This window comes from Penicillium diatomitis (assembly GCF_028827545.1).
Source record: "Penicillium diatomitis strain IBT 30728 chromosome Unknown utg000013l_segment0_segment0, whole genome shotgun sequence".
Taxonomy (NCBI): domain Eukaryota; kingdom Fungi; phylum Ascomycota; class Eurotiomycetes; order Eurotiales; family Aspergillaceae; genus Penicillium; species Penicillium diatomitis.
The window spans coordinates 243507-260711 of NW_026623185.1; the positions used below are offsets into that span (position 1 = coordinate 243507).

Here is a 17205-nt window from a genome sequence, read left to right on the forward strand (position 1 = left end):
TTTCTCCGGGTAGTAACCTCGATGTAGCAAGCAGATCATCGTCGGTTCATGCCCGGGTTGCTTAAGGCCATCATAATACTGGCTCTTCAACTATACCTTTTTACTGGCGCAAGAATTAGAGCTTTCATACCGGAACACGAGGACAGACTCGAAAGGGGCCTTAGATACAAGGTAAATCTATCAAATCGTGGGTCGATTTATCGCTAACTGATATTCAAGCACATCACTCTCGTATGATTTCCTTCCGCAACGACACCTTGGAAGCTGGAATGGAAAGTCGACTAAGTATAGCTCAAAGGCAATCGGAACCCAGAATACACAGTATAAGTCACTTTACAAAGTTGCTATGACGAGTGTCCTTAGGTCGATATCTTACTCACAGGAAATGAATAGGTTTGGAATCGGAATACGTGACACTAAGAGACTATAATTCGTAGCTAGTTATATTCTTCTAGCTATTGCTCTATAGCATGGTGCTCTTTTTAGCATCGAAACAGTGGACGACCTCGCGATTATGGAACTACGCTAGAAAGAAGAATATCTGGAAAAGCCTGTTCTCAGAAATGTCACGGCCGAAGGCCTATAGGACGTTCCGCTCGATATGCAACGCTTTTGCGGGTTTCTGCGTGCAATAATCACGGCCGCTAGATATAACAAGAGTATCACTATCTATAAAATTCGAAAATACCTCGGAAGTGTTGTTGAAGGTGAGTTAATCAAAGCTTAGGCATAATTAAATATACCAAATTGCTAATTACAGACAGGGAAGCACGGCTCCGCCTTGGTATCTTAGATATATGGCCACAAAGATGCCGGCACGTACCCTAAAGACTATGTATTACACTGCTCTTCTATCGATACTGTCTCAGCCGTTTTGGAAGAAGAAGAAGAAGAAGACAAAAGTCACATTGAATATTTTCAAGGATTTAAGAGGTTCTATGAACATGGACTACCCGGGGAACTGCCTGCTCAGGTTGAAGAAAGGCTCCTACAAGAGCCGGAGTTAGTTGAGATCAGAAGTCGCATCACGCAACTTGAAGCCTTCGATAGGGACAAAGAGGGATTAACTGCAGAGCGATTAAAATACCGAAAGGCGTTGGTTCGGTTTCGCCTTTCTGAGCTAAAGAAGTACCAAAGCAGCTGGATACGGGAAAGAAGAGACCGAAGAATCCTTAATAAAGGGAAAGGAGAGCAGGTAATTGATGACAAAAATGATGTTTGCACACGGTCTCAAGCCTTGATAATGCCGGAATTCGCGCGAATTTCGACCTTAATGTCTTTTGACGGCGGGCTTTCCTTCACTGAGATGCTCCTTTTCGTGGAAGACCTAAAAACTTATTGCGGGCGTGACTTCGACGTGGTTTACCTTCCACAGGAAAGTCCCGTTGCTGGTCGCTGCCCCGCCGGAGATTGTCACAAGGAGATGAAATGGTGAGCTGTCTGGCCAAACAATGATGAAACCATGCTAACGTTTTCAGTCTCAAAAAATCCGACCGCAGTGCCCACATCCATAACTGTGTTCGTCGTGGGATTGCTTCGGACTTTCAGGTCTTAGAGTCAAAGTTGAAATATTGCTACGAGTGCATGAAATGGTTTCAGCTAAGCCAATGGCGAGATCATTGCTCTTTCCACCTCCAGTCATGGAAAACTCAGCACTGTGAGGTGATCATATACCGTCACACGGTGGTCCGCCCCGGTTACTGCCCCTTTTGTGTATGAGATCAGGACCTTGACGCAGCAGACCGCTTACACTCGTGGCTGACCAGTGGTAATTTGAGGCAACACGTTGAAGAACAGCATATGAATGGAGATCAGGGCGGTGAAAAGAAATTACGATGCGGATGTGGTCAAATATTTGATAAAGAGCGTGAACTACGACATCATTTACATGACATCCACAAGCTGAACAAAGCTATATGGCTAACTCCGAAGCACCAGAGGAAGAGAAAGCATGCCTGCAAAGAGGAGGCGCAAATATCACCAGCTGAGCCGGAGGAGCGACGCTCCAAAAGACCTCGCTTTTACCGCTATCCGCCTCCACGTCACGAGCATGAGCATCAATTGTCAAAAAGCATTTTCATCCCCGTTCCCGCATTGTGCGTTTTTGTTGAGGAACATCCAGAGCAATATTATTGTTCAAGTCTGAGCGATAAGTCGACTAAAAGCAGCAGAGGTAGCTCGGTCAGCCCCTGCTCCTCTGCAAACAGTTCTCCACTCAGCTCGCGACCAACAACTCCTGGTTTGGATGACATTGATCCAAGAATCCTAGACTCTTTGGGAGTCTACAAAGCTCGGAGGCCTCAGCTTTGTGGTCAAGATTACTCAGAAACGGATGTGCTTGCAGTCCTTCCGGACGAGCACGAAGTCAAATCCCAATTACCCGCCGTTGGAGCACATCCAGGGTTTCATATTCAAAGTATTGCCGATCAATCCGTCCCTCATTTTGAGACCATTGGTTCTTGCTCTCTCGAGCCGGCTGATCACAACACAAACGATGCATGCAAAATTGGTGGTGGTGTTGCCAACCAGCTACAGTTACCTAGCCCATCTCCAATCGAGAACAACGCCATAGAGAAGGACATAGAAGTAAAACCTATGGAATTGCGCGTTCTGGGTGTGCCTACTACTGGCTTTACCGCAAGCGAAGCGAACGAGGAGAAGGAAAACCCACGAGACGCCCGACCTGTTTCCAAGTCAGGCAACCGTATATACTATAAATTGTGGGATATTTTTCTACACTTCAAAATATATTACCGTATATTTTTATGTACAAGTTTAGTACATACCTGCACCGCCACACCATTGACACAAATTTTTGTCTGAGGGTTTCGTCAGTGGTACGGTACGGTATAGAGTTTGTATTGGCGTGACCGTGTAAGCTCGTGTCGCTCTGTGGTAATAACTTGATTCCACTCCATTATCACTTCATTCTGAACTGGCCACTTAGTTCCTCGAAATGCTTTGTGGCGGATTAATCATTTTATTTGTTCGTGTTTCCCTGCAACGCCTGCAACCACCCTTTTGCTTCTCCCCTATTATCAGTTCACTGTGCATCAGTATGTGATGTGACATATCCTACCATTTTGGCGCTCATTGTCTTGGAAAGCATAGTCACTGGGAATCATGGGGTTGGAATCATGGGAATAGAATAATGGTGAGCTGGAATACTGGTGGGATGAATTGGAATTATGATCAATTGGAATTATGATCAATTGCAATTATGATCAATTGGGTTTATGATCAATTGGGAGACTGTTTACTCCAAGGAACAGCGGCAGTAGGCCGAGGAAAAGGTCCAAGTCTGCACAGTCACTGCGGGTTTAAGCTTCGGAGCAATTCAACTTGATTCAGCTTTTCACTCGCTCGCGCAAATTATAGTTGACGGAAACCACCTTGAAGTTGCATTTACCAGCCGAATGTATCTTTCCACGGAATCGTCAAGCTAACAATTACGGTACATAAAACAAGGTCATTATTCCAATCATAAAGACCTTTTTCTTTCCATGGTCTAACAAGGTAATACAGGACAAAAATGAACATTGAGAAAGGAAAGCTACGACACCAAAATCGCGATATCAAGGCGATATTTGGTGATCTTTTTTCTCTAAATGGTACCATGAAGGAGCAGGCGCCTCCCTTCAGGGTGTCAACCGCCTTGGTGTCTTACAATCATGCCGTAGACTTGATTGGTAGACAATCTTTCACCGGCGTGGTTGGTCCCAACGAAGTTGTGATCTCAGTTAACAATGGAGTCACCATCTGGGGGGCACTTTGCCAACCGGTAAACGGTGCGATCCAAATCTCTGGCAAGCTTTCATGGCTCCAAGTATAGAGGCTTAGTATTTGGTTTGAGCTGGTTCAAAACTCATTGGCACATCAGAAGGGAACTGGAAGTAACGGCTTGTTTGATTTTTCTGTGAGGTTTACCTTATTCGGATCAGACAACTAGTCCATATTCTCTTAGCATTACTGAGACCTCAACGATGATTGCATCTGGAAGATTTTATGCGTGGTTATTTGTAGATTACAGCTCTAGTTTGAGCACATATCCTACTCCCCTGAATGGCACTCCGATTTCTTTAGAGTCTTGGCAGCGGGGACCAGGATGAAGAAAAGGGTGTACGACAGCGAAGCTGGTTACATAGAGTACGTCAATTTAGTTAATAATATTCAAACTGTACTTGAACCTCCTATCAAATAGCCTAAAACTCAAAGCCTTTCAATATGCTTTAGAGACATCGCGGAATTTCACTTGTAGATTCCAGTAGACTAGGTTCCGGCACGTCCATCGATATGTGCAGTACCAGACGCATAGTTCATTGCGAGTCCTGAAGAAGTATTCTGGTCTTCCATCCAATTTGTTGAAGGCGACCCTCAATGTAGGCCGCGACTTCGCGCAATGTTGAAGCCCCGCCAAGGCATGCCTTCGCTTCGAGGTGTTGTGCGAGTCCGCTCAGTGTTTTGAACGTCTGAATGAAGCCAGAAGCATGTGTTACTCCCGGTAAGTTCGTCGGACAGTGGTAAACAGGCTTTGCGTGAGCAGCAGAATTTCGATGTTGATCAAGTGAACCCGTGGACTTGAATGTCTTCGAACACTCGCAGCAGCGTACTTTTGATGACCGTTCAACAGCATCTTCAAGCTGCAAAGAAATGTCATTTGGATGCGCCAAGTGAGATAACGACAACGAATCGGTGGATAATGGGCTATCTGGAGTGTAGATAACTTCGTAGTCCGAGGAGCTATCCGAGAGCTCACTGCCAAGCTCAAGAGTAGGGAAGACTAGACTCTGTTCGGATATGATGTGATCGGTGTCATATGCGCAAATAATGCTGTTGAGCTTGCCTCTGGCCATTTTAGAGACGCAGGTGCCACTTTCAAGGTGATGTAAAAGCGATGAAGGACTCTTGAAGTGCTTATTACAGTGCGCTTCAATGCATTTCAAGTCACTGATAGCAACATGTGCTAGTGAGACTTCATGTTGCTTCAATGCGGAATTGCTGAGGAACTTTCGATTGCATTTACCACATACGTGACCTTTTTCGCGTGGCGGAATGGTGTGCTTCTTTTTATCCCTCAGGTGTTGCTCAAGTGCGGTCTCGTTGACAAAATCTCGGTTGCACTCACAGCATCGAAATTGATCCACATGACCTGGTGCTTTTTGATGGTGGTGTAGTTCGTTGGGTGATCCGAAGAGTTGATTACACGATCGACAATAGCAGTGGCCTGCGGATCTTTTGTGTCGGTTTAGCGCTTTGAGGCTGGGGAACTGCTCGTTGCAATGTCCACATCCTAAATGATGAACATCACGTCTGTGTTGCTCCAGGCCTTCAGGTGTCGTGAATTTGCGCTTACACTGGGGGCATTTGCGACTGTGGACCGCTTTTCGATGCTGTCGTATGTCTTTGCTATTCTCGAACTTCCGGCCGCACTTGCAGTTGATCATTGCTTGCATCGTCTGATATATGTTTTTTCATAAGACTTGTGAAAAAACTAAATTGGTATTTTCTCTAGTCTTGGACTAGTCTTGTCTAATTATGAGGACCTCTGCGACGGAGAGGTCCGTTATATAATACTGTAAATGGTATAGTGTGCGTTGCAACTAGAGTCACCTACTTTCGTAGTAACCCTAGTCGATTTTGGAACGCCATATTGGCGCAACCTATGTTGTATCGGAATTTATCCCTGAAAGTATCGTAACATTCTTTAACTGATAATTTCATGTTCATTAACTTTCCTGAGGCATTTCCACGAATGCTTCATACCATTCGGTGGTTGACAGAAAAAGCACCATTCTTTAGCGTCACATAGTAAGATCAGGTTACGTTACACTACAGATTGCATGCTTGAATATACCTTTGCAAACGGATTATTTTCCCCGGCGGTTGAGGTGCTGCAGCATTCCCAAGAAGGGCATACCCTAAAAAGCAGCATTTTAAGGTGGTCCTCAGTTTGGTGCGGATTAATTAATGGATGCTCTACATCGAACGCATCACACAAGAGGGGCGGAAGATTATAGCATCAAAATCCTAAACGCAGCAGCTTTATAAGCCTTCATTATGGTGCACCTTTCCAGTTGTTCACGTACCGATTCACGTTTCCCCAATAAGTTGTTCTCCATTCCGGCGAGCTGTGCCTTGGCCAATTGATTCGCGCCTTGATCCCTTGGGTTCCATTCGATTCAACGGAGGACAAGGAGTCCCTTGCTGTTACTGTAAACATTTTATTGTGATTATTCTTGTTGCCGAAAATTGAGAATGAGTCCAATCATTATCATTCCACTTAAGCGGATCAAAATACGCCTCGTCCTTCTTGCTAGTAGACTGGATGAGCCGCCCAGTCTCAAGGCCCTCTTCACGACAATTTGTATTCTCTGTCGCAGTTGGCCGAATTTGGCTTTTGATAGCACACCAAATGAATAATTTGACACGTTGCGCACCACCTTTTGAATCCTAGACTGGGTAGATACGTGTTATTAAATTTCCTGCCCGCACCACTTCAACACACTAGTCTGTATTTAAAGTTGCGTCGTCGTACGGTCCCGTTTTGATTGTGCAAATTTATCCCTGTGATGTACTCTACGAAGTTTATCGTCGGCTCCGAGAATGTCTCTCTGGCGTCGAAGTGCTAGCCTGGGCCGAAGCTTCGCTTTCGTCAAACGTGTGGGGTCCTGTAAGTGCTTATTACCTATGATCGCTGTCAGGTGCGATTATATCGAGAAACTTATGGAACTGGTCGATGACGTGAAGTAATTCGGTGGGGAAGAAAGAGGGTTGGTGTTAGGCCGAATATGCAGCATGATCGGTGAAAACGTGCGTGGTTATATCGAGTAAAAAGGTCGGTCAACACAAACCATTACTGAAAAGGGTGCGAATGTCCCAATAGTATATCTACATAGTATCGGAGTTACAAGTACTGTATACCTGTTTACACTATTAGTCCTTTTGTTTTCTCGTGCTGCTTGTTGCGGTAACCGTGGATTCCTTTTAAGCTGAGACTTCTCCGGTCATCCTCCGGATTCGTATTGTATTGGCAGGAATGCGGTAATGTGGCTGAGTTTCGCGGCCGTTCTGGTTAGTTCTTAGGCAGCAATACATATGTCCATGTTATCGTACATTCAATTATAAAGTCAGCGATACAACACACTTGGCCATCACAATTTTGTACATTGTCTAATCGAAAAGTTCTTAAGAGGGCTCCATAAGCTGAATTGTTACGATGTCAGGTGAGTTCCACCCACAAGCCGGTCCACATATTTAGCATATCCCATTTTTTTAGCAACTCAAACCCCGCCCCTCAATCCCGAAGAGGGCCTAGAAAGTTCCTCTCTTCTCACGTCTCTCGAAGATTTAGACCTGCATGTCGACCAATCTCCAGGAATCGAAGATGGCGAGTCTGGTTGCGAAACTCCAAGATCTGTGTGAGAAGCCACCATCTCTTTACATTGATCTTGAAGGGGTCAACCTTTCAAGACACGGTTGCATTCCGATTCTAGAAATCTACATCCTTCCAATTGACAAAATGTATCTGGTGGATATATGGAACCTGCAGAAGAGGGCCTTCCAACTGAAAGCTTCCCCTAATGTCCCTAAGGTCTTCTTCGATGTTCGAAACGACTCAGATGCACTATAGAGTCTTTTCTACTATTAAAAAAGCATAAGCACAAGCGAAGGTCTCTTCATACGAACCCCAATCGTTTCACCATTCGAGCCTTAACCATGGGGCTGACTTCATCCACCACCAGGTCACTCACTTAACTCCCACGCCGTTGCTGACACAATCGAGGCCGAGAGCGACTTTCAGTTCACCAAGATCGCATTCAACGAACTTGTTCGTGCCTGCTTGGGGTATAATGCACCCTCGACAGAGAGGTTCCTACCACCACACAGTGCTATACCTGTATTTATTCAACCACCGTTAAACTCATCCAGAGGAAGTTCCGTTTTATATAGAAGTGGACAAGGTACGTTTCTCTCGCTCGCCTTCTTTTGGATTTCTTTGTATCCCCGTCTGAACCCTTATGAAACGCATCTACGAACTCATAGTCCATTTGCCTAATCAGCAAGTCCACGGCACCTTCAATTTGTAACTGGATATGATTCACGACATACAGGGCTCGCAACCATAGATTTTGACTTTATTGCCTGATCAATTTAACGTCTATCTAAAAATTAACCGCCGGCTCCAGCAAGGGCAGCATTACATGATGACATTCACCATGGCGGAACTGTTTCGATAATTAGCCCTCAAAGCGCTCGTCGTTCAAGATCCCTATATTACACAATGAATGAACCATTGACGATTCGTTGGCAATCTAATAATTGGCAATCTCCAAAACTACTGTAGAAAGGTATGTTGCGTCGATGTGTATTTGTATATTGCAACTGTTTCTTCCGCCGCGCAGTCTACTTCCCAAATTAAAAGAGAAAGTGCTCCACGATCTCTCTTGCATACGATTTCATGGAGAGCTTTGCTTGGTTATCAGTCATAATTTCTGCATAATGTCGGAAATAGCGACAGTATCGGAACGGATTAGATAAGAGAGTAAGTCCATTTATGAGACTGTATATATCTACACACGAAATCACCATAGGCAGGGGATGACAAAACGCAACTAAATTAGGCACAGTTTACGCTCTGCCGACGAACGCCCTGCGAACTGGATATTAAATGAGTCGCAGTGTCCCAGAGCAGCACGAGGTTGTCACCAAAGCCGGGCGCTAGCAGTCGGCCGTCGGGCGAGAAGGCTCTGACATGACCGGACTTGAATGACCCTCGAGAGTCTGCAATTGAGCATCCTATCTTTCCTCAACTCGTGTTGACTGGCCTTTCCAACTAGGAAGCTCATGTTTGAACTCAACGCGGATTATAGCCTATTCGCGGGCAAATACCAGCCCTGCGCATCAAAGCTGAAGCGGCGCCTCGTCAACTATCTGATAATACGTTAGTTTAAAACACCGTGCATAAATTCAGATATCAGAGTCCCGATCCCCCTCGATCTATTAGAGCAAATATTACACTCCTGTACTGTACATTCTATTGGAGAGATAGCGCCACCATCCATGTCGGTAGTATTACTTTTCACAGAAACTGCACGTAGATTTATCCGCTTTCGACGCCCATCTCCTCTGCTAAATTTCAAAGTTCCAAGAAGGCAACGTTTCAAATATGTTTTTGGCTCCTCCCCTTCATCTTGCTCTATTTCCTAGAAGACTTTTCGCTTGGTTTGTCCTCCTCATCTAAATGAGGCTGCACGCCTTCGTCAACGGGCCCGTCTAGAGCCTCGGGAGGTACCGATGGTTCATTGAAGTTCGAAAGCTCTGGTTCTTCCGCATCCAACCCCTCTTCTTCAATCAGAGATCCCATAGTACTTTCCCCAGTCCGGTAGTCGTCATTTAGTGGGCGATCGAAAGTACCTTCTGCAAGCAAACGAAATTAGATTCTCAAACTAAGCAAGGGTTAGGTTAAGGATGGGGTCGTATACCATCGCTTTTTGTCCTAACAAACCGTTTGCAGGTCTCCGAGCCTTTTGTCAAGATCAAGAGCTCCTTGTTGAGCTGCTCACGAATTGTTTGACTTTCTTTTGACTCGCCGGCAATCCTTACGATAAGATCCGCTGGCATATCGAACACTGTCATTGGCGAGAAGATGCGGGACAGAGTGGACATCAGTCTGCTTTCCACAACTTCGTTGGCAATATCATCCACGAATCGCTTCCTTGCAACCTGTCTTTAATTAGATCGACTTTATTCTAAGTATGACGGGTTATAAATCACCTTGTAGTAAGCCAGCATACAGTCCAATGCTTCAATTGACGCAAAACGCACCATATCAGGTTCGGATTGTTGCAACAGCGATTTGAGAAGTTGATCAAGATTGATTGAATGCTCTGATATGTAAGGCTCTTTTAAGCTGTCTACCCCAAAGAATCGTCGCAAGGTCTTGGCGAGCTGGTCTTCTTGGCGCTCAGCCCGAATCTTCTGAAGGGTTTCCGTGAAATAGTGATTGTAGGTAATTGGATGCCCTCTTTGGTGGGGCTCCAGGAGTTCTCGAGTCTTGATGTCGATTTCCTTTTTGATAGAGTCGCAAGCCGGGACGATGATCTCATCGATCAATGCGGCTGAGGTGGCTTCATCGGTGATGTGTTTAACCACAAGGGTGAGAAACTTTCTCGCAGCGGCCCATATGCCGTCTGTGTGGCAGCAGGTCAGTTGTTCCCACGGAGAGCACTGCTCCAAGAATAGATCACGAACTATCATTGGATTAAATGTCCCAGGTAGCTCGCGGCCCCTGGTTCTCCTGAGGAGATGGCTGATGTGCTTGATATACTCCTCACGAGTAACACCAACCTGGTGCTTAGCCGGACTCTGTCCATCATTGGGCTCGCAGATGCGTCGATAGTGACCCCGCCGGCTGATGCGCTCGGCAAAATCTTCGTTAGAGTTCTGCACCATGGCTCGTATTCTTTTATGATATCCATTGGTGGAGTTTGCGTCTCCGAAAAAAGGGTCATTGTATGTGCCATCAATCGCCGCTTTCACAAGCTCCTGAAGGGACTGGCTTATATTCAGAAGATAAGACTTCTGCTCATCAATAGTGATTCGTGGTTCGCCAAGTCTTTGTAGGCGAGTTCTGCAGTGGTCGGCCTTATCTTCAATCTCTCTGATCAGGCTCGGTAGCTCGGTGGCGATTTGCGAAAGCAGCACCTTGCTCAGCCGTGTCCGCAGGCTGTCAATGCCAACTAGGGAGCTTGGCAGATCTTTCCATACTCCTTGGGAGAAGAAGTCGTGTTCCTCGGCATCGCGTTGCTTTAGGGTCCATTGGCCTTTATCCATGTCCATGTTCTTCAAGACGTGCCATCCAAGCCGGAATTCCACATTCTGATTCTTCGCTAATGAGACGAACATTGTTTCACTTTCAGACCCGGCGACCAAGGTGTCAGGCTTTGTTATGATCCCAAGCGTCCGCCTTCCAGAGGGGTCCGCATCTCGAGCTAGCTTAAGGACAATTTGATTGGCAAAGTCATTTTTGGCAGACACAACGGCCAGGATGATGCTGCGCGGCTCTTGCATGAAGGATTGGACGACATCCTGAACAAGCTGAACATCCATCGCTGACTGTTGTTTGGTTTCCGAATGGATAAGTCCAGGCAGGTCGACGATAGTCAGATGAGGGCGGTCAGGACCCGACACTTCAATCCGAAGGATGTCATTTGAGAAGGCCTTTCCATGGGTTGTTATCCCCATTGCCCCTTTGGCTTTTTCGATCAGGATCGGTAACCCTTCGAAGCTCTCTAGCTGTTCGCAGAAATCACTGAGTGATCGTTGCTCAATGTCGCTGCGCGTGTGATGAGGCACGATGGATACACGAACCCCGACATGGGAATGCTTTCGGAGGACAAGCTCGGTAGGAAATCGGGTGCACAGGTTACTTTTGACAGGAAACCCCACACCGGATATTGCCTCAAGAACGGAGCTCTTCCCAGAAGACTGGTCACCACAGACTATGATCTGCGGCAGGGAGATATAGTGGCTAATACCTTGGGAGCGGAGGGTATCAATTGAATTCAGAAGATCCAGTTGCTCTTCATTGCATAGATCCCGTAGGGCCTCGGTATGGAAGTTTCGCAGAACCATGATGGAGATTTGTGATAACGTGAAACTAGGACGGCTTGGGGGAGAAATTGAGTTAGGCCAAGGATAAGGTGGAAAAAGTAATCCTTATAAATTTAATCAAATACTCAAAGTGATCTATTCAATCATTGGAGCACATGAGTAGTCCCCCCTCCTCCCCCGAAGGCAAGGGCTTAGGTATGTATCATTGCTACAGTATAGTCTTCTTCTTCCCTACGAGGCTTGTCAGTGGTCACCCATGAAGAATAGTTTACAGGTATCCGTAGCAACACAAGCAACGCCCTCGAAGCTCTTTAGTGCTTTACTACATTGGAACAAGCATGTTGAATGGTATGCAATCAATGGCAGCCTCATGAGTGGAGAGGTATGTTTTGTTGCCATTGGTACTCGCTGTCCATGTTCCTATGTTGTCATGGAGGTGACATAGAACATAGAATTGGTCACTTGCTTTGTGGCTTCTTGGAATACCGCCGAACGAATTTCCTTGATGAGATATTAAACCAAGAGGATTGATCTCTGCTATCGGCCTAACAAATGCTCTCATCGGCTCGAGGATTAACTGGGATATCACCGAGTGGAATCGAATTCAGGCCCTAGATAGAAAGCATCCAGAATGCTGCCTTATCTTGGACATTCCAAAAGAATGCCGCAGCCACATTCAAATTCTCCAACATGTAGTTGCAATCATCCAGGCTGGCCTAGAAGAAACCTTACATGATATTGTAGGACGGGAATGGGCTAGGAGATTATATGCTGCAAAATGTCAGGAATTCGTTCTTTCCCAAAGGCAAATGTTGTTTGGCCCTTGCGGAATGTGCCAATCAGTTGAGTTGTGGCGTGAGATTTTTTCCCTAAGAGGATAGAAGTGTGAAAAAAGGACATAGCACATCAGGGCAACCGAAGCCAGCATGCCAAAGACGTCCGGAGAGTTCAAGGCATGATGGAAGATTCGAACTTGCATATTCACTATACGCATCGGTTCGACAACTGGCAAGAATTCTTGAAAGGGGTACGATCGGGCTACATTGGCTCTGTACCAGGTCGTGTACCCTAGGTCAATCGAGGTCAATCTGCATACCAAGTCCCGGGGTTGATGGCAACCAGCAGCACATATCCGTAGTCATCAACGTTCCGGCCGAGGCCATGAGGCCCGCTGTAGAGGGCCACGGAAGAGTACTCATCCGAGCCAATAGCTCGCAGTTGACGAATAATTGTCCCGTAAGACCTCAGCGAGCTGAAGCAAAAGCTCTAACAGTGATTGCTTTTCCTGTGACCACGAAACAGTCGTGAAGGGGTGAGCTTGTGTCCATGACTTAAAGCTCACTGTAGGGAGCCACAAGTTGATCTACTGTCCAGCTTTCACAATAATTGGCCTCGGTAAGAGCAGCCGCTGGTATCTGGACAGCACCATCACTACCTTGGCCAAGGCGACTTCGGAATCAGCTCGCTGTTGATTTGTCCAGTCATGAGTTGGAATTTGATGGTTAAGTGCAGGTGCCAAGGGACCGCAGTTTCAGATAGATCAAGCTGGACCCAAAACGCTGTATGAGCCCAGGTGAGGGGATTGGTGCGGCTGCCACGCAACTGAGGGTGGGATCTCACCGTCTTTAGCCCGGGTTCTCACCCTGTCCATAGCGCACTCACCCCATCTCACCCTCGTCCTGCGACCCTAAAGCGGCGCTCTCGCCCTAAACTCACCCGGGCGCCATCCTTAAGCCACACAACATCTGCCAATCCTAGCAAATAATGTAGTTTAACTTGGTGGGGAAACAGATGATCGCCGCTTTATGGTCGTGCGACTAGGGGCGAGTAGGGCGATCACGCAATCAACGGGGTGAGATGCGGGCTGAGAGCAGGTGAGACTCACCTTCTGTCGCGCGTTTGCTGTTAATTTTGCTGTCAGATCTTTGACTCTAGAGAAATAGTCTAATTAATGTTGAAGCACAGTATCATTACTCGTACCTTGTGGGCGTTGGATATATGCCCATAAATCTAGATGGGATGCTAACGAATCAGTCGAGATCCCTGAGAAAGTTAGCCAATCTGACTGCGGGATGGAGCTACAGTGGGTCTGTATGGTCAATTCTTTGTTTGCTATGCCTAGCAGAGCGCGGTACTTTATCACGCAAACAAAGAAAGCCTCGAGTACAAGGAGAAAGCTGAAAAATCTGCCTCCCTGCTGCTCCTGATTTCTTGATATTCTCACAGTTCCTCCAAGTATTCTTTTTTCAGACCCAGCTTACTCGCCGAATTCACCTAGCTTTGATTTCAAACACGGTGCTCAATCCACAATGAGGAAGGTCAAGACCTTGCGCACCATCCTTCCAGCGGACAAAAAGCGCACAGTGCAGTCCCAGGAAGCAGGCTCCTCTAAGGCAATACGACGTAAAAATTCGTCTGCTTGCGCAGAGTGTCAGAGAAAGAAGACTAAGGTCTAGCCCCTGAAATACAACCGCTGAGTTTAACAGAGAACTAACACTATATTCTCAAAGTAGTGCTCTGGAATGAAGCCTTGCGCAAAATGTGTTACGAGTGCACAAAAGTGTCTATACGATCAAAGCAGTGATCGTAGACGTAAGGAGTACACAGCCGGGCTGTTGAAATTTCAAACTAGTCTTTGTCGAGTGGCTGCTACGCTGCGCTCCGCAACTCCCGATGAGCTATCTTTTTTGGTGTGGCAGGTTCAATGCTTACCAACAGATCAAGACGCAGCCGATTACCTTGTTCAGATGTTGGGTTAATACATATGAATGGACTACTACAATCGCGAAGGAAGCCAGCGGTACTGTCTTTTGGATGCGAATGGGTGCCTCGCTGACCAAAAAATTGGTTGAGTCCGGTGTGATGATTATGCAATCGGATTGAGGTGATCTTGGTCTTTGTTTGCATATTTACCTGTCACATCTCTGATAACCTGGTGTTCTTGGTGAATACGCTTGCTTGGTCCATATATTGTTTGGGTTTTCGATTGCTTGGAGCTTAGGGCTAGCATTACGATATATATGTTGGTATTTAAATAAAGGTTTCGATTGATATTTGAGTTGGCTTAAAGTTTTTCATCAGAATCATATGGCTAGGTGGAATGGGCAAGTCTCAAAGGCCTCCTGCCACAAAGACGGATAGAGCTAACTGGGGTAGCACCCACCGACTATTGACTGCACTCAAGCCACGCACCATTTGCCAATCCTAGCAACTAAGATAGCTTAGCTTGGTAGGAAAACGGATGATCGCCGCTTTATGATCGCGCGACTAGGGTGAGAGAGGGTGAATGCGCAATAAACAGGGTATTGTAAGATGCGGGGTGGGAGCGGGCGAGACTGGCCCATCCATTGATGTGGACTAAAGATATCTCACGGGAAACTACGTCTCCGAACTTTGGCACAACTTAACAGTTAATACTGCCGGGTTTAATCTTTCCTCTGTGTGGGGAAGTTCCAACACAAGCGACCAATCGGACAGGAACGATGAGGCGTTTCTCCGCTCAATTTCCTGTGGATGACTGACACCACTGGCTCACAGGTTATCGGAAGTAGATAATTATGATCAATGTTAACCTCAGTGCATGATTGACACTCTACCTCTTGCTTTGAAAATATAGTAGGAAACTCCGATGGGTATATATTACCCAAAATCCGAATTATATATCAATTCACTTAGCCCCATTCCTATATACCGAAGTCAATAATCTGATGTCGTCATCAAAGGAAAACTGTCACAAGTGATTCCTATTGCTATTCGCACGCCTAATGAGAGAAACCTGTGGTTACGATGAAGCGGTTCATTGGAAAAAGTCGTCGGGATAACGGCGTTGGCCCCGGATTGACCACAAATGAGACTGTCTTCTTGGGGTTGACGAGCTGCCCCACCCTACAGTGGAAAGGCTCTGTCTTCAATTTTGTCGAAGTTGAGGTCGGGAGCAATGAGGGTGTTGAGGAATCTCGCGGTACTGGTCCATGGTATGAATGTGGCGACTCGCTGCACGGCGTTTGGCTGTAGGGCTAGACCCCCAGATAAATGACAACGAGATGAGCACTTGCATACAGATTATAATCATTGATAGAACCGAGTACTGTTAAAATCTTCCCTGGAAATGCAACATATCAGACCCGGATCTTGGGGTTGCGGGTTGTCTCAAGAATAGTGCAAAATAGTGGCTTACCTTACTTGCACGCTGTACCTGCCGACTACTCATGAACCGGCTCATCATTGTACTCAACCTGTCAGTCACAGTCCTCTTCCTAGTGCCCTAAAACACGCACACAACTAGAAAGCAAATCCGTTGGACTTCCACGCTACCGTCTTGAACAACAACATCCAAGGGACCAAACTAAACGTGATTTAGGCTCGCGGTGGTTTCCACGATACTGCACTGAGAAATGACTAAACCAAGTATGTCCGGGGAATATAATCGGTCAAGATTGCCCTCAACCGAAGCTCATCGTTAAGGAAGCCAAGTGGAGGATCTTCCTTCTCGCGGACATATTTTATGTTGTCCCAACTACCCACACGTCTAAATGAAAAGGATCGGTAGATCCTCAGCTTCATCTCATCATATCTCAAATCAGGATTTTCCTTGCTTGTAAATATCCACGAGGGGTTTCCAAAAAAATCTTTTCCTCTGTCCAGCTCCCACCCTGGTTTAGGCTTCCATTTGCGATCAAAAATCAGTTCATCAAGTGCTGACTGAGCAGTCAATACAGGGACATCTTTAAGCTGGAACATTTCCCTATATTTTTTTTGAGATTTTTTATCTCGACCTAATGGCAACCATTGAAAATAACGAGACATTTAAACTTGTGTTAGAGATCATTACTCACGCATAAGAACCCTTAGGAATCCCCCCATGGTTGATCAGAATGAATGGAACATGGGTTGGCCAAGGGAGAATATTGGTTGACCGGGGGAAAAGCATTCATTATATACTTTTCATGTGTTCCCGAAACTCTCGTGGTCCATCTCAAGAGATCTTACACAAAATATTGGGACAGTTCCTGATGGCCATGGGAAAATTATTCAGAACCTATGTAAAGATAACTCATAATTAATCATAGAGTTATATATTACTGATACAATTTGTTGAGACAGTTCATTCTCTGTTACCATCCAGTGGCTGCGGCGCTTCATTTTCAATTGAAGTGGACGGATCAACTACTGTTAAATGTGAAATGCTCCAAGGCCACCCCGAACAGAAACAAGACCTCGCCGTTCATCTTCGTGGGGTTTTTTGATTCGCGCAACATTCAAGAATTGGGGATTCATTTCGCAGTAGTTTGGATATCCAGTTTGACCTTACGCATCTTCAGACCTTCCCAAGGATAAACCCTAAATTTGGGGGTTACAACTGGACTTTACCTGAAATATGTACTTGAACTTCCTGCGCAGAAATCTATGCATTTTGCTGTGGTAGTCACAGTAGCTGCCACTACCGTAATCTATACATTCAAGTAATCTAAGATCCACCTTTTTGTGAGGGGTCAGGGTACTGGCGATGCGCGCTCCGCGATCTGTGGCCTTGAAACGAAGAAAAGAATTGGAGGCATGATGATACTGTAGGTTACAGTATGTGTGTGTGTA

At 46.0% G+C, this 17205-nt stretch overlaps 6 protein-coding genes across 6 annotated transcripts; 3 read left to right on the forward strand and 3 right to left on the reverse strand.

The window, feature by feature from the left end:
- Positions 1-48: 48 nt before the first annotated feature.
- On the forward strand, positions 49-529 carry N7539_008528 (uncharacterized protein; the record flags this gene model as incomplete). The annotated part of the gene is made up of 2 exons (XM_056938123.1): positions 49-171; positions 470-529. The coding sequence occupies 2 exons, from the start codon at positions 49-51 to the stop codon at positions 527-529; spliced, it is 183 nt and encodes a 60-aa protein (XP_056786505.1).
- Positions 530-601: 72 nt separating this feature from the next.
- On the forward strand, positions 602-2685 carry N7539_008529 (uncharacterized protein; the record flags this gene model as incomplete). The annotated part of the gene is given in 4 exon segments (XM_056938124.1): positions 602-707; positions 810-1431; positions 1479-1713; positions 1726-2685. Coding segments are annotated over 4 exon segments (1923 nt in total), but the record flags the coding sequence as incomplete, so codon positions are not given.
- A 1631-nt stretch (positions 2686-4316) lies between these two features.
- Positions 4317-4853, reverse strand: N7539_008530 (C2H2-type zinc finger protein; the record flags this gene model as incomplete). The annotated part of the gene is made up of 1 exon (XM_056938125.1): positions 4317-4853. One exon carries the CDS (start codon positions 4851-4853, stop codon positions 4317-4319), a length of 537 nt encoding a protein of 178 aa, XP_056786507.1.
- Positions 4854-9462: 4609 nt separating this feature from the next.
- N7539_008531 (dynamin family protein) lies at positions 9463-11634 on the reverse strand (the record flags this gene model as incomplete). The annotated part of the gene is made up of 2 exons (XM_056938126.1): positions 9463-9723; positions 9826-11634. 2 exons carry the CDS (start codon positions 11632-11634, stop codon positions 9463-9465), a joined length of 2070 nt encoding a protein of 689 aa, XP_056786508.1.
- Positions 11635-12696: 1062 nt separating this feature from the next.
- Positions 12697-13340, reverse strand: N7539_008532 (uncharacterized protein; the record flags this gene model as incomplete). The annotated part of the gene is made up of 2 exons (XM_056938127.1): positions 12697-12865; positions 13330-13340. 2 exons carry the CDS (start codon positions 13338-13340, stop codon positions 12697-12699), a joined length of 180 nt encoding a protein of 59 aa, XP_056786509.1.
- A 2059-nt stretch (positions 13341-15399) lies between these two features.
- On the forward strand, positions 15400-15627 carry N7539_008533 (uncharacterized protein; the record flags this gene model as incomplete). The annotated part of the gene is made up of 1 exon (XM_056938128.1): positions 15400-15627. The coding sequence occupies one exon, from the start codon at positions 15400-15402 to the stop codon at positions 15625-15627; it is 228 nt and encodes a 75-aa protein (XP_056786510.1).
- Positions 15628-17205: the final 1578 nt, after the last annotated feature.